Source organism: Argopecten irradians, chromosome 2 (assembly GCF_041381155.1).
Source record: "Argopecten irradians isolate NY chromosome 2, Ai_NY, whole genome shotgun sequence".
In the NCBI taxonomy this organism is placed as follows: domain Eukaryota; kingdom Metazoa; phylum Mollusca; class Bivalvia; order Pectinida; family Pectinidae; genus Argopecten; species Argopecten irradians.
In genome coordinates, this window is record NC_091135.1 from 24191164 (window position 1) to 24215366 (window position 24203).

At 33.6% G+C, this 24203-nt stretch overlaps 1 protein-coding gene across 3 annotated transcripts in view; it reads left to right on the forward strand.

Moving 5' to 3' along the window:
- Positions 1-24203, forward strand: part of LOC138314888 (polycystin-1-like protein 1) — a 273559-nt gene that overhangs the window by 23276 nt on the left and 226080 nt on the right. For all 3 annotated transcript variants that reach the window (XM_069255496.1, XM_069255497.1, XM_069255499.1), the window contains exons 3-5: positions 14202-14297; positions 16708-16898; positions 24003-24155. In XM_069255496.1, the coding sequence (XP_069111597.1) occupies positions 14202-14297; positions 16708-16898; positions 24003-24155 (440 nt within the window). The remainder of the gene's footprint in view (positions 1-14201; positions 14298-16707; positions 16899-24002; positions 24156-24203) is intronic.

Consider the following 24203-nt stretch of genomic DNA (forward strand, 5'->3'; position numbering starts at 1 on the left):
TCCAGACTGGTTTGATCAAGAAATAAAGAAAAAATAGAGGTTTAATTTTTTTTTTAAGTGAAGATGGGTGGGGTTCAAGTCATATACATATATATATAGGTATAGAGAGAGGGAGAGAGAGAAACCTGAGTTACTTATCATAATGTATAGAACCAAGTACTTTTATAAAACACATCTGACATCACCGTTCAGGTGGGTGTGGTCATGATTCATTTAGAATTCTCAAGATTGTATGATTCAATAGTTGCTTCATTGTGTATGAACATGTGTGAGATAAATTAATTTTTTTTTCATTCTTCATGTGTAATCACCTGCCAAGAAATAGATGTTGTTCAGTTGAACCTTTTGGCAAAATAAATTTATAATTACTGTAATAAAAAAAATATTGCTTTAATCTTTTTGATGCCAATTTTATGAAGTCGGGTGAAGTTACTAAAAATAGAAATGGTTTATGGTTCAAATGAGTTGAATGGTTTAGTGACATACATGTAATTTGAATGAGAGAAAGTTATTTATCAGCGAAAGGATAGATTTATAAAAAAAATATATATATGATTTGGTGTACAAAGGGTTGTCTGTAAATTTTAGGAATAATTTTACTTTTTTTATCTCCAGAAATAACATTAAAGAATGATAATAAAATTAAGAAAAAAAAGTGATAACTGATTTAAATGTTATAACACGAAACCAAAATTCTGTATGAAGATGAATAAACCTTAATGAGGATTTCAGATGTAGAATTTTTATCAAGTTTTCTTTTTCGCATCTGTCAAACAAATTCACTTTGATAGGGGATTATCAGCCTTCACTTTCATGGTCAATAAATAATGTAGATTATTGATATTGACAAGTAGGCCTACCGCAGTGTTTGCTGCATTGAGTTGTTGTATTTCTCACCTGTATTGGTGCACTACAAATTCTGCGCAGCAACATTCACCGTATAATGCATACGGAGAAATCGGAGAAATCGAGGAAATTGTATGCTTTGGCAGTCATCAACACGCTGCATAGTTATTAAGTCTTTGTAATTAATTGGCATGATAAACGATGGTGTTGGCCTGTTAATTAAACAGAAGATAATCACTATGTGTGATAATTGATAAAGATAATTCTAGGGTTCTGATATCAACAGAATATCGGGTCATGTGACATCAGCTATAGTACATTGTCCAGTCTAGAGTTTTTCACATGATCTGTTATACTATCAATATAAACCCTAACCTGTTTTTAAAACAAGCTTCACTTAGCTTTATTTTATTGTCTATAAGTCTAAATCTGATGATAAGCTAAACCAAGGTTTATTTTTTCGATCAACAAGCACTTTTAATTTTATTGTTCTATCAATAAGCCCTAGGTAGCATGTGGATAAGATAATTCTAGGTTTTTTTTTGTCTCTCTCAATAAGCCACTTATATATAAGCCACTCTATAAATGAAGCCTGACATTTTGAGCTTTTTTATTTTATAACTAAATTAAAATCATCAACAATTACTGTCGATCGTCATGACAAATTTGATTTTTAAATTAATGTAGGTCTGTTACCTCAGCAATAAGCACATTGCATGACAATAAGCTGTTGTTTGATAGTAAGCTTCTTTAGATCTATTTCTTCAGCAACCAGCCCTTGCCTGACAATAAGCTACCATTTGATTGTAGGCTTATTTAGGTCTATTAATTTTCCTTAGTGATCAGCCTCAAAAATATATGACAATAAGCTGTTATCAGATTGCAAATGTATATCCAGGCGTTCTTTTTCCACCAATAAGTTTTTCATCTTGTAATAAATTATATAAACAAATGAAACCCTTGCATGATGTTTTTAATTAATTAAGTTTTAAGGTGTTGGACGACCAGTGTGATCCTCTTACGGCATAAGGAGGAAGTCTACCTGGAAACATGATTTGATAAAACTACTGTATGATTGAATGGTTATTTACCTGCCTACAGGAGAAAGGCACAATTGTGGACTATTTATAGAGGTTGTATATTGTCTGCCAAGTTGTATTTGAACATGACACAGTAGCTCATTCAGAAAGACTTGATTCATTTATGACTTTAGAACAAGCTTCTTGAACTAAGGATTTGTTATGTACATACGACAGAATTGGTAAAAGATTAAACCTTATTCCAAAGATACATTTAGTTTCTTTCTGTTTGATATAATATATATTGGAACGTGAAATTTGAGTGCATTATATACAATGGAATCCACTCATTTGCATATACTTGGTTTCCAGGAAGAATATGCAAATAACCGGAATATTTGTATAGGTGGAGATGGGACTTCCCATTTGACCCTACACATGCTCGTGTGATATATAGTTGTAGCCAAGGAATCAGTTGATGATTTACACTAGAAATAAACAACAAGCAGTATTTTTCACAATTTGCAGTTAAGTTTTAATGCTAAATTATTTTCTAATGTAAGGATCTTGTATACATTTCTTTGACATATGTGAAAAGCTTTTGAGAAAAGCTACATTCGATTAGAGAAAAGCTACATTCGGTTTGAGAAAAGCTACAAACGACTTAATGCAATAAGTAAGTTTACATAATTGACCAATTTTCTAATTGCAATATCATCAAGCTTCTCTCCATAAATAGATTATAAAACTTGTGTGATCCAAGAATCAAAATGGTGCTGCATGCTTTAATGAAAAATAATCTGTTGATGAAAACAGAGTGATGTCCATGTTTTGACTGAGAAAGGTGATAATTTGTCTGTACGACATTGAGATGAGGACACACTATAGGCTGGTGATAACAGCGTTATCTCAACATGTGTGATATATTTATTGTACGACAGACTCCTCTTATAGACTTGGATGTCTGCACGACTCCAACCTTTGATGTCATTTGACCTAAGTTCATGATTCAGGTTTTTCCTTAGGTGTGGCATGAGAGAAAGCAGTACTGTTATAAATAAACTGTCCAAATTGTCATGAAATTTGTGAGTCAAACACGACCTATAAATTAGTGCAATTCAACCCTGACCTGCCTCTACCTTTAAATTCTATCCTTAGGTTAAACTGTGGGATGAGGTCAGATAAAAAAGAAATTTGTCTTCATTTTAAATAACATTACTCTTTCTTTTGTTTAGAAAGGTCAGGGAAAATCATTGTTATTGTCAAAAGATATCACAAACACAACTTTGTATAAACAGTGTTTGATTCATTTCATTCCTAAGTGTTTAAAGAAATTACTGAAATGTTAAAAGGATGAAACCTTTAACAGGGAACTTCTTTTAACAGTCTTTCTTCCTGTGTGGTGTGTAGAAATGAATTAAAAAGGCATGTGTTGTGTTTATTGTTATGCCTTGAAGCAGGAAACACACTCTTTTTCATATATTGGGGACATTATATTGCTGAAATTCAATATTTTGTACATCCTTAGAATTAAAAGTTATTTTCTTACAATCATTCAATATGTAATTTGTGCATAAACAGTCTTTGTTTGTATATTTATTTGTGCTCCATTAAATAGTTGCATTTCATTTTATGTTGATGATATTATATTTTTCTGTCTGCAATGGTAGACATTTAGTGCATTTCTCCCCTATGCTAGATGTATATAGTTCACTGAACTTTTCTAGTCACTGTAGAAGCCCTGTTGGTAGAGCATCTGTCTATTGTTTAGTCGTTTAGAGGTTGATGTTTCTGTTTCTGCCTTTACTGTGGGTACTGAATCAGAAGATTAGTTGTAGCTGACTTAGTTCAACATTTCTTATAATATCATATGCCTCTTGAATTTCCATTGATGGCACCTGATGATTCTCACTTGACTTGGATTTGTCCTATACATTTGTATTTGAAGGTTTAATGGGCAAATAAGAAAACTCTTATTCTACAGGAGCATCTAGTTCTCATCTATTTGTTTTTATTGACACTGTTAACGTTGAATTTTATCATCTTAGAAATAAATTCACAGTATCTTCTGAAAATGTTTTCTAATTTTTGACAGTTAAACTAGTTGTCAACAAGCTACTTAGTCACCTGAAATTTTACTCTCAATATGACAACATTATGAAATAGTGTTAATTCGATCTTTGCAATTTCACATGACTGTTTTTGAAACCTTACATGAAATTTCTATAAAACTAATAAATGTATGAACTACAAGTCTTTTGAAATGATAATCAATGTACAGTCAAACCTGCTCTAACGACCGCCTGTATATAACGACCGCCTGTCTATAACGACAGGTTTTTAGACTCCCCGTGCGTTTTTACTATATAATGGCACTCTGCATAGTGACCACCTGTCTAATGTGGCTAACGACCGGTCGTTTTAGCCCCATCAAAGTTGTATAACGACCGGTCCCTGAGATCGACTTTTCGAGTACGGAGTACAGTGTATGTGTAGTAGCGTCCCTTTGACCTACTTCCGGTAATTAACTCCCTTTGTAAGCAAATGGCAGCCATTACTGAAGCCCAAGCTATGAATTGTTTATACAGTATTGTTTGGTTTATAACCTAGCGGTCGTAACATTTGAGGTACAAATATGGTTGCCAACTTAAGGATGGAAGTTTTAACGACCGTTTATGCCTATCAAAGACTGAAATTATGTTTGGTCGCGAACGCCATGTGCACGAAAAGATCACTCGTAAAGCGTGATTTTGAAGCCACAACTCGGATGATACGGTAGGCAAAATAAAACATGCCGATTTATTTAATGTGTTCCGTTATTCATTGTCGATATTTAGCATTGTTTTATTACTAAGAAATGGCCTGTACTTAAGATATTTCAAATTAGGCCAATAAATTTACGTTCTTCTTCTTTACGATTAGAGTCAGTCGGATTATCGCCCGTTGTGACCCGGGTATATTCTCGACGTGTTTCTAAATAAAATACGGTCCGATTTCTTGGTAGAAATGTTACTGAAAGTTAATATGTGTACCTGCATTGTGATTTTAATAGTTTTTAGACTGTATATTGTGAGAAAACACCTCCAAAACGATCTTTCATGTTCCGAGATTAATCCGTCAAAACTGGTTACACGGCAACATTACATACGACTTGCCAGCGAGAATGTGTTGTAAAAAAATATTACACGCATACATTTTCTGAAAATAATCGTTCACAGATAATTCCGGGCCATGTGAAGTCAGTAATTAGGTAATGATTATGTTCATAGCTGAAAAAAATCTACTATGTATCAAAACGAGTTGATTTTGTTATGATCGAAATTTCCGATTGCATTAAAATAAAACGAACACAAATCACGGAAATATATTGAGACAATTATTTCTTAAATAATGCATGGCAATAAATATATAAACATCCAGTAGCAGGTCTGTTTTGTATTAATACAATTCTGTTTTATTTACTGGCTCGTTGGTTGGCATGAAAGCCCCAACCTGTCTATAAAGGCAACCTGTCTATAGTGACCGTTTTTCTGTCTCCCCTTCAGTGGTCGTTATAGACAGGTTTGACTGTACATATTATAATATATCTTATTATACACATGAATTACAGACTTCTTATATGAACTTTGACAGATATGAAAATTACTACGTTATAACCATGAATTTGTTGTGTGTTCGTTATAAACATGTTTACTGTATGTTATGTAAATTGATGTATAAAATATATTTCAGGACATGTCAAATGATAGGAATTTTTACAACAATAAACAAATCTGTACAAATAGGCTATGACAATCTTTAGTGGTGTGCTGTCTGGTAATATAACCAGATGTTACATTAATATTTTCTAGTAAAAGATTTCCTAAATATTAAAGTGACAAACTCAAATTTGATGGTGACAAAATAAATTTATGTTGTGTATTTTGACCTTCAACCATAAGAAACACCCTTGTAGTGTAAATCTATATTATAATGCCTAGCTCATGTAGTCGAGTGATATTTATCTTCTCAATGCAGCCTTAAAAACTTTTAAGAAGCTTAGCAACTCAACTGGGAAAATATGTGCGTAATCTGTGTTGATGTCCCTGATGCAATTCGGCATTAGGGAAGCATGCCTGCACCACAAAATCGGGGGCTGATAGCTTTTATTGAATTAAACTGCAGGCAAGTTCAAATACAGGGTTTTATTTTTTTACCCATTGAGCCTGCAACATAGCCTCACATTCTTTGAATCAATTGTTTAGTTGCTATCACACAAAGCTGTTTAAACGCCCCGAGTATGAACTTTATACACGGTCGCCTTGTTAAGAGATTTATAGCTTGGCGTACATTTTAAACAAATCACAGCAGATTGATTAATGGTTCATAAAAAATATTGTTGGGTTGATTTCTCAATTAGTTATGGTGTGTTATATGTGTCTTTTTCAATTACACTGCTCTGTTTATCAAGGTCAAACACTTAGATCCATTTGTTTCTTTTCAAGGGATAGATGTACAAATTTCAGAGTTTCCTGAAAAGAGTTTTCATTTTAATGAATTTTACTTTGGCATTCATTTAATCAACTTAACAAAAAATGCAAGCTTAAAGAAAATATAATTGTTGAAGTTTTACACTTGTTGGATGTTTAGTATTTTACGGTATCTAAAATATAAATTGTTAACGTTATCATTCCAGCAATATATTATTTGCTTTATTTCTCCATTGCCTAGTGCATGTACAAAGTTTAGTGGAACAATATAAGACAAATAGTGATAAACATACTATGTTATACAAATATTCCATGGGAATATTATGAAATAGAGCACAGTAACCCATTGAATATTTGTTTTATTACATAATCACCAATTTTTCAGTTGAATATTTTTATAAAACGAATACGACAATCACTAAACAAGAGCATCAACACCGTACTGTACGGAAAAACTTCAAATCATATTGAAGATTGAGGTATTAGCCCACGTACCTCACATTGTAACAAGGTTTTATTGAATGGTCGGGATAACAGCTGAAAATATTATATCTCTTTATACATGAATTGATGTAAACAAATTATGTAATAAATTATAATATGAAATGAAGTAAAACCACAAAGTCTGTCACATTGCTTGGGGGACTTATATAGTATAAGATATGAAGTCCATGGAATTCTATTATTACAAAAATTATTTTATTACATTTTTCGCAGTAAAATATAAGTTTTTACGATGAACATAAAAGTGATATACTTCATTCCCCCCAATTTTTTTTTTTGATATTTTCACTCCCTTTTGACCAATCCGAATGCAGCATTGACAGTGAAAATATGTTGATAAAATGTTGCATCATTAGTTTGTGCAAAAAAATGACATCATTTTTGTGTAGAAATATGACGTTATGCTTACAAAAATACAATTTAATGATTGTAAAGGCAAATAACTCTATAACTCAATACAATGGTAAAATAACCTTTGGCGGAACTAGTAGTCATGGTCTTCTGTAAATGGAAGCGAGAAAACAAATGTAATAGATAAAATATTCTTTGTTTCTTGATGAATACTAGTTATATTTCCTCTGGTGAGGTGGAAACTTTGATATTTTTCACTCTTGCTTCACACTTGTGAAAAATATCAAAATATCCACCTCACTCGATGAAACATAACTGGTATTCATCAAGAAACAAGGAATATCCTCTATGTATTAAAATGAAATATGAAGCCAATTAATATGCCATGGAATAAAGATAATATAAACTTGGTGTATACCTTCAGTGTTTATTTCTCTCCTGCTTCTGTACTGTGTTGCAGTTTTTGAGTGGAACATTTTTTTTTTATATTTCTGCATTTATTGTTCTGCATCACAGATTACCAGAAAGTGATAACCAATGAGTTATGCTTTATCAGTCTTTGTCTTTCAGTGTCAATAATCAACAAGTATAATAAAAGTGAATTTCAATTTTTTTCATGTACCATATTCATATCAAAAGTTGATTTCGTGATTTTGTTTGATATTTTAAAAGGATTTCTATGTTAAAAACAATTGAAGAAGAATTGGATAAAATAACATTTGCCGTTGAGATATGTAAAGTACATTTGTATAATTGATAAATCGGTGAATGTCAAAAAAGCATTAAGTATTGATTGATCAGAGAATTCCCACTGTATATTGTAACATGTTGGTAATGTCTGAAATGTGAAGTGTACGCCTGACACATGTTATATGTAAATAACTAGAGGATCTTCTGTACACTCTGTCAATTGGTCTGTCAGTGGAAATTTGAAATTTGATAACTCTTCATGATGAATGCTGACTGAAGATCAAATTAAAAAAAAAATCTTGAATTAAATCCAGAGGAAGATTACAATTTTTTTAAAATGATATATGGTCTATATAAGGAAAACTTCTTTCAATTTGTTTTTTTGACTGAAATCTGGGTCAAGTTATCATGGCATTGATTGTATTGAAGGCATTGAGATGCCATGATTTTAGATAGAATTCAACTGTTGAAAATTATATATTTTTGTACAAATTATCAATTTATTATATATAAGTTCACCTGTCTGTGTTGGGTTTGATGGTGTGGTGTCTGCGTTTCTTTGATCTTGTCTGTCCTGTTTCTATTTTACATTCAAAGGCTTTTCAAAAAAATACCTAAAATCCTGATATTTGGTATGCCATCATGCTGGTTTTGATTAATGATAGATAGTATATATATAGCAAGGCAAAATCCTTAAATAATTAACTTCTTTATAGTTAAGGATGAATGCCTACATAATGAAGAAACTTGGCATTCATTCAAGACCCGTTTTCTAAAAGCCAAAAATCTTTGTATTTGTCTAGTCGCATTCTGAAGAAATGACCATGCCATTGTTTTCATGGTCACAGCTCGAGGCCAATGCATTATCTTGACCTTTATTTAAGGCAATAGAGGTCAAACATGAAATCATTATGCAGTTTGCTTTACAAGTTTCCTTGACCTTTATTCAAGGTATCACAAAGGTCAATGTTCAGCCAATTGCCTTGACCTTCAATCAAGGTCATATAGACCATTGCTAGACCATGAAGTCAAGCATACACTCTTGTAAGTCAGTCTCTAAATTGGTTTTTATGTTGATGTTGCATTATAGTTTTGTTCACAAAGATTTGGTTTGGTTTGATAAGTTGTCCATGGCCATTTAAGGATATGCCAGGTTAAGATGGTGGAAGAAAGCCAGAGTACCCAGGAAAAAATCCAGCAGTCAATACCTCCATGGCAACTGCCCTACAATAGATTCAAACAAAGACCCAGAGGTGACGAGCTTGTTGTTAATATGTCTGGACATCTTAACCAATCGGCTACCACCGTCCCACAAAGAAGTTTTTGTGTAATAAATTGAGTTCCCTTTCATATTTCATATAGTACATCTTGTTTGCTTTGAATTGCCCTCTAGGTCCAAAGGTCAAAGATCAAGATCGCTAAAAATAGATAGCTCATTTTTCTGCAATAATTCACAATTTCTCTATAATATCAATTAAGCTCACACTCACCACAGATCTGCTTGACCAAGAGCAGGTAGCTGCTGAAGATCTCTTACCACTTCAAAGTTAAAGGTCATTGTTACTAAAAATGGAAGCTTTTTAATTTGGTAACCCTAGTTGAAGTTGACAAATACACATCCATGAAATTCTTGTGCTTTAAATATGTATTTGTGACAGATTAAGATTCTATTATGTATTGCTGGACCAAAGTGTAAATTGCTGTGAAAAATATTTATGCATATGATGGGTGATGTTCACAATGATTCTGGTACAAGGTAATTGCTCGAACTCACCAAACACATATGTTATTGCTATTTTTGCTATAGGAAATTTTGCACTTGAAAACCTTTATTGAAGGTCTAAGAATTTAATTAACGTTGTCACCCTTAAATCTGACCTTTATTGGGTATAATATAAATGTTGCCAGTCTGTGTTTCACCTGGGATGTCCATTAAGGAGTTTTTTTAGTATCACAAAGAACTTTGCCTTGTTGTAATTATATATTCTATGAATGCCAATGTATTGCACCAGATGACTTTGTAAGTCCTTAGAGTCATTCAGGTACAACCTACATGGGATTGAATCATGTGCAGCATTAGGAGTGATTTAATATATATATAATTTATTGGGTACAGCATAAGAAATATTTGTATGTGTAGATCAATGAAAAATAAAACAAAGACCCATGTCCAAACCTTTCAATATTGCTCGGTATTCAAGTGGTCCATGAAAGCATGCAGATCATTTACAAAATTATTTTCTTTAAATAAATGGAGGAAACCTTTGGATAAACTCTCCAAAATGATGTAAAGTATGTGAAAAAGGATGGGCTGTTTGGGGGTTAAGGGGGCAGGAACAGAAATTACACCTAGATTTCAGGCCATGACTCCAAAAATCCAGCTTGAGCCTAAAAATCCTACAAGAAAAATCTGAATTTAAGACTTTGAAAGTTTTATAAGAATAATATAGTATGATAATAATAAGCATAAAACCAAATATCCATGTATTGTGGTTTGCAACAAAGTAGTTTGATAGTTTTGACATTTTATAATTAACAGTAGCTTTAAAATGTTGCATGTAGCTGGATGGTGTAAATCTATCTTTTATTCATAAGATTTTGAAGTACATGTAAGTGTTAAAAATCATAGGTTTTAGTAATATTTTGGTATTAGTTTGTTAATCAGCAAAACTGGGGAAACATTTGGTAGATCATCTGAAGAATTAAGGATGAATTCAGCCATTTTATCAGCTAATTGATAAGTTATCAGTTCTACGTGCCATTGAATATTAATACAGAGTGTTAGAACAAATCTTAGTTAATGTACCTATTAAGAAGACTATGTTGAGCCATTTTATCTTTGTGATTGGCCTATTGAGTAGTAATGAGTGTGGATATAGAGATTTCCATGGTAATTTACATAAATCCAGGTTAGATATTCAAATGACAGTCATACATTTAATTTTGATGGGACTTGTCGCTACCTCTTCCCTGGATTTCCCTATTTTAGGATTGTCACTTGTGATTGTGTAGATGATTGAAGAGAATTGTGTTGGATATATGCACAAGTGAAATCACGGTGGACACTGCAGCTTCTTATAGTATAATCCTATTGGGATGATTTGTAGTCGTGTCATAAAGACCATTTATAATAACTGTCATCATCGACTCTCACCATCCTATCAGCATGTATCGATTTCAATTTCCTCTCCTAAAGCTCTGCTGATATCATGCATATTTTCTCCAGACGATCAGAATGTATTGTGTGTAAACTTACACAGGAAGTCAGGGCGGCTGGTCATGAATTTGCTGTGGCCCTCCGGTTTTAAATCCCCTTTCTTCAGGACAGTCAGGGGTCATGTATTCTAACAGATTTTGGTTTGAAAAAGACAGATCGATTTTCCAACTCGTCTAAATCACCAATTATTTGCTTCTGTTAATTCTGAAAAGGTTAAACTCCTCATAATGCTATTTTGAAAAGAGGGTTAAATTCCTCTTAATGCTTCGTGTGTGATCACTGCGGTCAATTGTGAGCAGATATTGTGATGATGGAGGGTCAGGATTAAAAAGCCATCTGAAAATGATAGGGATTCAGTTGTCATCCAATGTATTACTTTGAATAATTGCTAATTATTGTTAAACAGATTCTTCAAAGATTTTCTTTTTTGAACCAGTATAGCTTATTTTTCGATAAAAGCTCAGTATAGGTTTGTCAATATCAATGGTTAGTGACAGGTTTTGAAGATATAGAGGAGTATAAAGTCCGCACATTAGTTGGGCTGGGATGAAATGGCATCTAACGAAATACTACTTGTGTTTTCAAATTAAAATTAAAAAGTAGATTACTGATGAAAAGAATTGAATAATTGTAATGTGAAATAGTTAAAAAAAACCCACCTCACTACCTGTTTGACCTGTAGAGATTGTTTGACACTGGTTTGATTAAAGATAATCCCGTACAACCTTGTGTAATGTTACCGTCTATACACAGACTGCACTATTTACTAAGTGGGGTAGTTGTTTTAGAGATTTATGTGTGTGAAGTTCGTGATGATCTCGAATCATGTGGTGGGGTTTCTTGGTACATAGATCAAGTGTTTAGACAGAAACTTGGGTATGCTTTAGCCTTATCAGAAGTGCACAAACTCGTACCACTTTGTGGCACTATGTATCAAAGTCCGGGAAATGTTGGTACCACACTCAGTGTCCTTTTGTTTCCATGGTGATATGGTCATAAAAGTTCCTCTTACAATGGTATGTGACCTTTACTGAAGATAACCTGTGTTCTAACGGATCTGTGTAATCTGAGGAAATATTTTTTTTTCTTTTATCAAACATACGTGTCAGGGGGTCAGAATTGGAGAGCTCTTGTTTGGCATGTCTTCACTAACATGAGTTTGGTTTTCATGATGATAAAGCATGCTGCAACAATATAAAATAAAATTATTTTAATCTTACTGGCCTGCAGTTCACTATAGTACCCTATGGCTAATGCTCTAGTGCACTGAATGCATCTGTTGTCTGTTCATGATGCTGTCACCATCAACTTGTCCCTCTCAATGAAGAAAATCCAGCGGCCAAGAGACCTGATATTGAATCTGAAGCATGCTTGGATAAAGGGCAGCAAAGTTTGTTGAATTACCTTGACCTTCATTCATGGTCATAGGAGCTTAAAAGATTAAAATTTTTAACAGAATTTTTCTAAATTACTGAAAGGTCCATAGAGTTAAACATGGAGCTTGCTTGGATAAGGGGCTACAAAGTGTTATGACCTTGACCTGCATTAAAAGTTCAAATAGGCGTAAATCTTTTAACAAATGTTTGAATAACTAATATAAGGGGACCAAAGACCTGATGTTTGGCTAAAAAATGCTTCTAAGAAGTACTACAGATATATATACATATATACATATATATATATATATACATTGTAAGAAATTTGTTGAAATATAGCAATTTAAGATTATTGTTTTAATATATATTTCTGTAAAGTTATATTTTACTGAATGAACATGAGGCCTGGGGATCTTATAATAGGTGCATGTCTAGTATGCACTTTGATTATATGATCACGAGGTTGCAGGTGAGCAATTTTGTTTCTTTAGGTCTTAAGGGGCAGCTTAATCAGAATTCACCAGTAAAAGACCATTAATCTGGTATCTATTTCAGGAGCAATGGACCCTTACAGTTACTACAGGGTTCATTAATAAACAAAGAAACCCCAAACACATGTACTTATTCTTATCAAACATTTTTGGGGACAAAACATGTGATTTTGTTCATTTATCTAGTTACAACAACATATGCTTTATAGATATTTTTTTGGATATATACAAGAAGAGAGTTACAGTAGGTTTTATACGACCTGTTACACATACATCAATGTGATTATACTGGCATTTGGTTTTCTCAACCTTTAACTGAAGCTGTAGACTCTCTTGACTTCTAAAATCATTCTATATCTATAAAACCTATGACAAGTTTATTGTCATTTATTTCAGACTGAGGCATTCTGCAGTCTTAAATCAGATATTCTGTACTCATATCAGCTGTCTTTAAACGTTTAACTACCAACTATATCACCCAGTAAAACAAGAATTACAGATAGATTTCTCTAACTTCTGGGCCAGATTAGGGATATTTAATGTCGTGTGCTGATGGCTCAGTAGCTTTATTCTACTACAGGGGCAATTTTAAAGGCTCGAGCAACATAAAATAAACTTGTATGCTTTCTGATATCAGGCTTAGGCAATAACGCCTGCAGCTGGGTGGAGCCTGGTAATTTATAAAGTATCGTCAGTTCAACTTGATATGACAAAGTGTTGAGGGCTCACTAAAACAATTTGATGGTAGAGCAGGATAGCACACAATCGGCCTGGTAGATGATGAATTGGTCCCTTGTAGTATTTTTGTTCGTATGTTTATATGAAAAGTGTTGGGGCATGATAAGGCATTGACATGAGATCTTCTTAAAAACCAAATTGTCTGATTTGATTGATTTCTATGAAAATGGTGTAAAGGGTATTTTTGGGGATACTGATTACCATGGTGATAGATTCAAAGAGGTCTGGAAATCCAACATGGCCATTGTAGCCCATAAAGAGGAAACATCTAACAAAGATATTGTCTGATGTTTCAAATGAATAAGTATAGTTGCTCTGGGTCACTAAAATATGATGGCATTGGTTTCTGAAAGACTTATTGCTTATGCGGTCATGACCTGATTTGCTTAATGGATACCGTTAATACAGTGTTAATGTGCACATCTAAAACAACAGCAAATTTGAAGGTGGAAAAGATGACCTGCTCTTCTTTCATAATAGAATTTCTGTTATCTTTGCAGGTATATATATGCTGCTGTAAGGTCGGATTTGTGCTGTTGCCATAGAAACTTGGATGACCTTCGAAAGCTTGGTGATGACCTCTGTCTTTCTGCGGAGTAAGTTAATACGGTTATAAAGAAATGTATGTGATATTGAATAGCCAAGAATTATTATTATAGTGTAATTTTATTTGCCTGAAATATCTGACACTATAACAGAAAATTTAAGTCATATTTGGTCAAAACGGACATTCAATTGGAATTATATTTTTAATTTGTTGATCATATCTGCACTGTAAATAAATGTCTGTCACAGAATCAATATTTGACTTGATCAAATAGTAATTATAGATAGAAAGGTACAAAAACCAGGAACAGAGGTTGAACAGGAGGAAAGAAAAAATTTATGCATAGCTATTTATTTGCTGAAAGGTAAAATAAATCACACATGAAAATTGTTCTTGAAGGTAAAGAAATGGGTAAAGATTAAAGAAAGAAGTGTTGGCTTTGTAAAAGTCATTTATTCTAATGTGTCATATGAAGCAATATTGTCCTACCTGAAAGTAAAAGAAATGTTGATATTTGTACAGAGATTAACAGCTTCAATCTGAGGAAATTAAACATCAGTGTGCAGTGCAACAGGGGTAGTCCTGGGATTGAACCAGAATGTCTGATGGGGCTGAGTAAGCCACGACCAGACAAATCAATCGCCTTTACTGTCGCCTGAACTCTCCAGAACCTGTTCCTTTTTTATAGTGGCCTGTTGTGACCTCTAGCTCATAGTCTACAGAGTGTGGGACAGTCAGACGTACACACAATGCACACTGTATATGTGCACATCTTACTCTGAAGATGGATGGCAATTCCCTGTCCTTGTTAGAACCTATTCAAATTTGTTTTCCAATCTGAAAAACAAATTCAAAGCCACCTCAATCCTGATTTAGCGTTGGGGATAGACATGTTGCCATGGAAACTCCCATTATTTGGTCTAATTTGGGGAGAATTACTTAGGTTTCTGTGTGTTACGGTATAAAAGTCTCCAATAAGATTTAGGAGTAGGTAGGTGTGTACTTACCAACTACCTAATCCGCTATCCAATAATGCTTTTATATCACGTTCCTAGAAACGCATTAAATCTACTAGCAACTATTTCTGGATGTATCCAATTAAGAAATTCAGAAACGTGTTTCTACTGCTTAATGCCTAGTTGATTTAGAAAGAAATTTAACCCCCCCCCCCCACATGGGATTCGCTACCTAGAGGTAGAGGGAGTGTGAATGAAGATACATATATGAAATACTTAACTTTTTAAAAATCGTGTTTGAAAATTGAATTGGCAGTAATGCTTTGTCCTTTAAACCTAAAGTTTTACACCTACCTTGTGGACATACACCCAAGACAGGGTGACATGTAAATCAATATAGCATTTAAAGATAGAATTCTCTAATGTCAAGCTCACCAAATTGATACTTAGAAATGTAATTGACCAAAAACTTTTGTGGCTGAGAAACAACTAAAACTAGATATTTGAAATATTTTAAACTCCAGTTGTATCCAAAAGGTTTAAGCCAATAAATGGAAGCTAATTTTATTGTGACACCTGCAACCATGAGGTGACATACATAGGTATCAGTATTTCGGTAACTGAGATTGGGTTTATATATCTACAACTCAAGTTGAGTGAGCAATCTCATACTTCATGAACACTTTCCTTAGGGAAAGTCCTTTCTTGAAATTGTTTTCTATGCCGAAACTAAGGTCAAAGGCCAAGGTCACTGATACTAAAGATAGAAATAGGGTTTCTGTGTGATAAATCAAGTTCCCCTGATCACATTCAAGCTTCATAGACATCTTCATCTTTCCTAGGTCAAAGTTCAAGGTTACCTTTACTAGAATTAGAATTATTTAAGATGTGTGTTGGCATAGAGTAAGAAGCCTTTTTGACTGAAAATACTTATATTTCTCTTGTGATATTTTGAATAGCTGTGCAGACGACACATTCACCTTCTGTGAAACTCTTGTCTTTTTGGAGATTTCTAATACTGTATTCGACCTAATAAGCGCCCACATCCCTATCAGCACCCCTCCCCCCTTTTTTAGGCTTCAATTTCACTAACTTATAATTAAATGCAGAATGAAAGAATGAAAACTTTTTTTTACGTTTTCTTACCTGTTCCTTTTGCAAATTTATTTATGGCTGATTTTGTAGAATAATTTTATTACAGGCAAGTTTAATTTTTTTTCTATTAAGCACCCCCAGAGTTGCTTCAATTTTTGAAGTGACCTGGGGGCTTATTGGGTTGAATACAGTAAATTCTTGAGTTGATTGGCTGGTTGTTGATGAACTGGACCAACTTGGAGTCAGTCTGTTTTTGTTTTAAGCTAATCATCGTTTTCAGTAAGCTTAATTTTACACTATATATCAACCTGGTATTGAAGATGATTTGCTCCTGCTAGTTCAGACCTGGAAGTGTAGGTATACACAGACATGATCAATACATTAATTTGGCCTTTTACTCTCCTTCAGGAATAACACGGAGCAAGATTATCTGCCCTTACCTTGTGGCCAAATGAATATGTCATGGAGCGTGTTCCGATCATCAGGGCCTTACATCGTCAACATTTCTGTCGCCATGGATACCCCCTGGGTAGTCACAGGGCGACCTGTAGTGATCGAAGTACTGACAGTTTTGGCCAGTTTTGTTAATATATCTGATGGTAAGTTTTCCCTTAATTGAAAAAGTGTAATGGCCATCATTTCTCCTGCGACCATGATTCCCAGTTATCCAGGAAAATGAGACAGGTTTTACCAAACTTTGCAGAAGACAATGATTGCAGTTGACTTTGTGGTCGAGATGTTAGGAGTCAGCTAATCACAAACGTGGAACCCTGGGAGACATTACTAAATAAAACCAAAAAAACCTGATTAAATTGATACTGACATTCCACGAGTTCACTGGAATTGTATAAAATAATCAATTGCAAATGGACTATCATAAGGAGGTTGAAGGGTTTGGTTCCCAAATACATACCGAAAGTTTATGATATATTATATTTGACTTAAATTCTTCCCATTTGAATATGTTGAGTTGTTCACTCAGGTATTGAGAATTAATTAGATTCTATTTTATGTAGGATCACCTTTACAACATTTGAAGGTACTGTAGCCAAGGTCATATTCAGATAACACAAAATGTTGGAAACAATAATTTAATATTAAATGATGAATGAAAGGTGTTCTTCAATTTCATCTTTGGTGCATAATCAAATATTTGCAAGCTTGGGGAATTTAGAAGGTGTGAGTTTATTAGTTTAATGTCCTATTAATAGCCAAGGTCATGTAAGGACATACCAGGTTGGTTGATGGAGGAAAGCTGGAGTACCTGGAGAAAACCCATCAACCAGCAGTCAGTACCTGGCAACTGCCCCACATGGGATTCAAACTCGCAACCCAGAGGCTTGTGGTAATATGTTAAGACATCTTAACCACTGTGCCACTGCGTCAGTAGTTTCAATTTAATAGTTGTTACTATTTCCTAAAATTTCTTCCTTGGCCAGAAGCAAATGGCCCGAGCTATCATAGACCTTGGTGAGCTATCATTGACCATGGCGTGTAAGAATTGTTGTGACAACATCTGGATTTCCTATATATGCATTTACACTGGAAAATTCAAAGTCAACATCACATGCTGCTTTTATATTAGCTGCAAAGGTCAATCTGTATAATAAACTTACATTATATATAATAATAATAATAAAAATACTGTAAGAGATATCTTCATAATTCCAATTGTTCTGAAATCAGAACGATTTTTAAAGTGTTCCAGCAAAATTAATGTAGTGCAACTTACTTACTTTTGGAGAAAATCGTCTTTTTGTGTCCCTATTTCCTGATGCAAATTTTCACTTGAAAGGTTTTTATCACTACGGTGTTTATTCACGTTGAAAACAAGCGTTCTGACGCCCTTCGCGGGTTAAGTTCATTTTACGAATTTAAAATCAACAAAAGGAGAGGAATAATATCAAGAAACAATGCATTTTCAGCTCTAATATCGACATTAGTCGGGCACAAAACCCGATATCGGATAACAAGAATTTCCTGTAATAGTTGCAATAGGAAAATATTACGATGTCAGTAAATAAATGTTTAATTTCTTTCGTTTGATTCAATTTCTAAATTTGTTGACTTGATCCCCAACATTCCAGTGACGTCACTTTTAGTAGGAGTGAATGAAACAGCAGTCAGTCCCGCCAAACAGTGATGTCACAATCACCGGAATGACGTCGCTTACATAATTCCCACGGTATTAAAAAGGAGTTCACACTCATTCGGTTTAGTGAATGCAACTTTTCGTGATCATCAAAGAAGCGTTTCGCTTTGAGCGAAATCGTGTAAATAACAGACAATTTGCTTTGTTTTGAATACCATCTTCTGTATGTATAATGAAAAAGTTACAGGATAAACAGAATACCCGGTCACTATCTTACAATAAAGTTTTATTTTGGTGTCGACAGGGAAAACAGAGATGACTCTGCAAAACCTCCTCATCTCATCTCATCTCATCGCAAAAACGATAGCAGCATCGATATTAATTATAGCAAAATAAAAATGTCCAACGTTGGAAATATTGCAAGTACATTCATTATTTACATAAACCAGTAATTAGAATAATCATTTATTTCATCTAGACTAAATAATTTGCGAATCCCATACACCGCCTGCAAGGAGACGATCTTGGCCTATCGCTAGCCACGATGCTCTCGATCGTGGTCTTATATTATGTAACTTTTCATGGGATATTAAATCTAGATATATCTGTTTTCGACAGTTAAATTTCTTTGAACATGTGTAAAAGAAGCAGTCTCAACTGCTATTCCGAGGCCGTAAAATGCAATCTTGATCACCTCAGCCAAAACACAGGGGCACGCAAATTATGACAGAAACGTTTACTAGTAATTTAATACGTATGTCATTTTAAAGTATTGGAGACCTTTTGATATGCACGTGTATATATCACGACGTTTCAAGTGGCTGCCCGTATTATTTTTTGTGAAAAATGAATTTATATATATTATACATTGTATATATGTTATAAAATTCGGTTAGCTTTTTTATTGTCATTATTGTTATATACACTGTATGTGATATTTAAATGAAAACACATATTTTACCTAAGAAGCCAATTACATATATAATGTAAGTATCGGTTAGCTTGTTACTTACATTATATATAATAATAATAATAAAAATACTGTAAGAGGTTTCTTCATAATTCCAATTGTTCTGAAATCAGAACGATTTTTTAAGTGTTCCAGCAAAGTTAATGTAGTGTAATTTACTTACTTTGGGAGAAAATCTACTTTTTGTGTCCCTATTTCCCTGATGCAGATATTCACTTTTGCCATACTTGAAAGGTCTTTATCACTACGGTGTTTATTCCCGTTGAAAACAAGCGTTCTGACGGCCTTCGCGGGTTAAGTTTTTTACGAATTTAGAGTCAACAAAAGAAGCGAAACAATATCAAGAAACAATGCAATTTCAGCACCAATATCGATAGACATTAGTCGGGCACAGAACCCGATATCGGATAATAAGAATTTCCTGTAATAGTTGCAATAGGAAAATATTACGATGTAAGTAAATAAATGTTTAATTTCTTTCGTTTGATTCAATTTCTAAATTTGATGACTTGATCCCGAACATTCCAGTGACGTCACTTTTAGATAGAGTGAATGAAACGGCAGTAAGTCCCGCCAAGCAGTGACGTCACAATTACCGGAATGACGTCGCTTACATATTTCCCACGGTAGTAAAAAGGAGTACACACTCATTCGGTTTAGTGAATGCAACTTTTATTGATCATCAAAGAAGCGTTTCGCTTTAAGCGAAATCGTGTAAATAACAGACAATATGCTTTCGTTTTGAATACCATCTTCTGTATGTATAATCAAAACAGGATAAACAGAATGCCCGGTCACTATCTTACAATACAAGTTTTATTTTGGTGTCGACAGGGAAAACAGAGATAACTCTGCAAAACCTCCTCATCTCATCTCGTCGCAAAAACGATAGCAGCATCGATATCAATTATAACAAAATAAAAATGTCCAACGTTGGAAATATTGCAAGTACATTCATTATTTACATAAACCAGTAATTAGAATAATTATTTATTTCATCTAGACTAAATAATTTGCGAATCCCATACACCGCCTGCAAGGTGACGACCTTGGTCTATCGCTAGTCACGATGCTCTCGATCGTAGTCTTATATTATGTAACTTTTCATGGGATATTAAATCTAGATATATCTGTTTTCGACAGTTAAATTTCTATGAACACGTGTAAAACAAGCAGTTTCAACTGCTATTCCGAGGCCGTAAAATGCATCACCTCAGCCAAAACACCGGGGCACGCAAATTATGACAGAAACGTTTACTAGTAATTTGATACGTATGTCATTTTTTAAAGTATTGGAGACCTTTTGATATGCACGTGTATATATCATGACGTTTCAAGTGGCTGCCCGTATTATTTTTTTGTGAAAAATGAATTATATATATTATATATATGTTATAAAATTCGGTTAGCTTTTTTATTGCCATTATTATTATATACACTGTATGTGATATTTAAATGAAAACACATATTTTACCTAAGAAGCCAATTATATATATAATGTAAGTATCGGTTAGCTTGTAATAATAATAATTTATTTAAAGAAGGTAGCTCAATTAGTTACAAGAACTATTCTCCATTGAGGCCTTCTCTACAAAAACTACAATGAAAAATTTCAATATATATATACATATTTACAAACAGTACATATTAAGTAGTACATTGAGTACATGTAATGAAAACAAGGCCTATTATATTATTGTATATTATATATACGGACACAATAAATCAAAAAACTTTGAAAACTAGGCAGACAGAAGGTACTTGTAACATTGTGTTTTAAACTATGGTAGTGAACCAGAATTTTTTAACTGGGAGGGTAAGTTGTTCCAGATAGAAACGCCTCATAATTGAGAACTTTTTTTTTTTTTTTTTTTTTTAAATAACTCAATATTAGGTTCAGGTTGGCTGAAATCACCATCAGTGGTAAAGCATAAAGTATAGGTTGTTGGGGGGTTCTTAAATAGGTCCTGGAAATACTTTGGTGCTAACCCATTAATTGATTTGTACATTAGTACTGCTTTATGATATTTCACCGTCTCATGAATTCCTAGCCATTGTAGTTGATCAAAGAGTGGTTTAGATAGAGTATCTGACGGTTTATTTAGAATGATCCGTGCAGTTCTCTTTAGTAATTTTAGCAACCTATCTAGATTCTGATTAGAATATTTTCCCCAAACTGTTAAGCAATGATCTATTATTGGCAAAATATAGGCATTACAGTACAGAATCCGTGTATCATGTGGTAAATACTTGATTTGATTTAGTTGTGATATTTTGGTCCCCAACATTTTACAAATACTATCAACTTGGGTGTTCCACTGTAGGGATTTATCAACTTGTATTCCTAGCAGCTTGTGACTGCAGACATTTTCAATAGGAATGTTATATATTGATGGTGAGATTTAGGGTTGAGTTTTCTTGTTTCACCCTGGCTGCTTTTTGTATAGTAGAAATTATCATACTTTTGGTCTTCTGTTCATTAAGAAGCGTATTATTTTGTTTACACCAACTTTCAATGTTTGTTAGATCTTCATTCAAATTGGAGTATATGTTCTGAAATGGGGGTCCAGAAACATGAAGGGTGGAGGCATCAGCAAACAGGTCCAAGTTAGATGATTTAGTACAAAGAGGAAGATCATTTATAAAAATTAAAAACAGAGAAAGGACCTAGAACTGAGCCTTGTGGAACACCTTTCTTTATAGAAACTGTATTCCATTTAGTATTTCCTATACAAACTTGTTGAGTTCTCTGTGTGAGTAACAAGGTAAACCAACTTACAGAATTTTTGTCAAAGTTATACATTTTTAATTTTTGTAGCAGTATTTTGTGGTCAACTAGATCAAAAGCCTTTTTAAAGTTAACTAGATCAAAAGCCTTTTTAAAGTTGAGGAAAACCACACCAGTGATGTGATCTTTATTCAGTTCATGTAACCATGTGTCCGTTATTTTAGTTGAAGGCTCGGGCGAAAGCCTGAGTGTGTCTCGTGAAGACTGTTGTTAGTATTGAGATAGCTATACATTTGCTTTGCAACATGCTGTTAAAAAACTTTTGACAATGTTGGCAGAATTGAGATAGGTCTGTAATTTCCAGGGTCACTCTTTGGGCCTTGTTTATAAAAAGGGTAACTTTTGCACATTTAAATAGATCTGGATATACATTAGTAGTAATACTTAAATTTAAGATATACATGACTTATTTGGTGATAACTGGTGCAGACAGTTTTAATAGTCTAGGACCAGTGCCATCTAGACCAGATGCTTTATTAGTGTTTAGAGAAACTAGTGCTTCATACACATCTACTTCTGATATAGTTGACAGCTTAAATGGAGAACCACTCAATAAGACCTTTATTGAGGTACCTTCAGATGGTATTATATAGGAACCACACAACACTCAGATACTCTAGTCCAGTGGTAATATACAGAATAAATATGGATATTGCCACAAAAAAATTGAAGGAATTAAGTTAATCCAGAATGACTTGTAAGCCTGATGTAGCTGTAGTGCAGCGAAACCAAGACATGCTTAAAGGTATTATCAAAAAGATGTTTTACATATGATCAATGGAATTCAATTAAGTTGCAGATTCATACATTCTCATAAAATCTTTTGCTGTATGTAGTTTGGTTTAAATGGATGCATAGATACCAGTTTTATAATCTGATTTGGGTTGGGTTAAAACATATTCTGTTCAAGACGCTGGCTCCGTTTGTCGTGTGACAAGTAATAGATACATCCCAAGTCAAGGGTAACGTGGAATCTTTAGTAACGATCTAATTCCTTTTTATGGTCACGTTGATAAACTGGTAATGTTAATCAATAACGTGCAGGATTTTAGCGTTCATCGACCATGATCTAAAAAAGGAACATTTAAGATTCCTTCCGAATATGGTCGCATAATTGATTATTTTGTTACATGGAAGGTGATATGAGGAAATGTATTAATCAATCTCCTAAAACTGGAAAAAAATGAAAAAAATGTATATTAAAAAGAAAGAAAAAAGGTTGTTATTGATTTTTGGGTATGTTGATTGAATGCTGTCCATATTTCCATAGTCTGTTCAAATAACATGTAAAATCCCTGTCCTGATTTCACTAATTTTATTGACCTCATTCCTATTAAATGGAAAATGTTTCCAACCAAATCTCTGGCACTGTAACAGATTAGTGTGGCGCATGGTAGGTTATTACGGGCCCGAGTTATTGGTTTATACGGCTGAATTATCATTGGTGAATACTGTAATCACGGTTATATTATCCAAAGTTTTTAGATTAGATTACCAAATGTGACAAAAATTGTGAATCATGTTACTAATGGTGTATTAAATATGATACCAAAAATGTTGCTCTGTCCTGAAATCAACCCATATATGGGAAGTAATTTCATGGTTACAGAAAGATATTTAAGCCCAAGGGAATATGTATTAATTTGATTGATGAATCACTGTTATGTCTTTATTGTGGAATAATCAAGATATTTGAAATACCATCTTTTATTTTTTAGATATATAGCAATGTACAGTATGTCAATTTTAGTTTTAAACAGGATGCATGATTATAAACTAACATAATACTGATATTTGTCTGTGATTCGCGTATTTATTATCATAATTTTGAAATATCTTTTATTCTTGTCCAGTTGTTCAGCCAACCCAGGATCCGTTTGAGATGCTGATGGAATGGTCGTTTGATGATGTAGCTACATCTGACTCGCTTGGGTTAAGGGCAGAAGGTTCAGAGGTGTATGGGAGGATCTCGCATACATTTCATACTGCAGGAAACAACTCATTCTGTGAGTAATAGATATTTTGTGTCTTGGGTATTTTGCATCAAAGTGTTT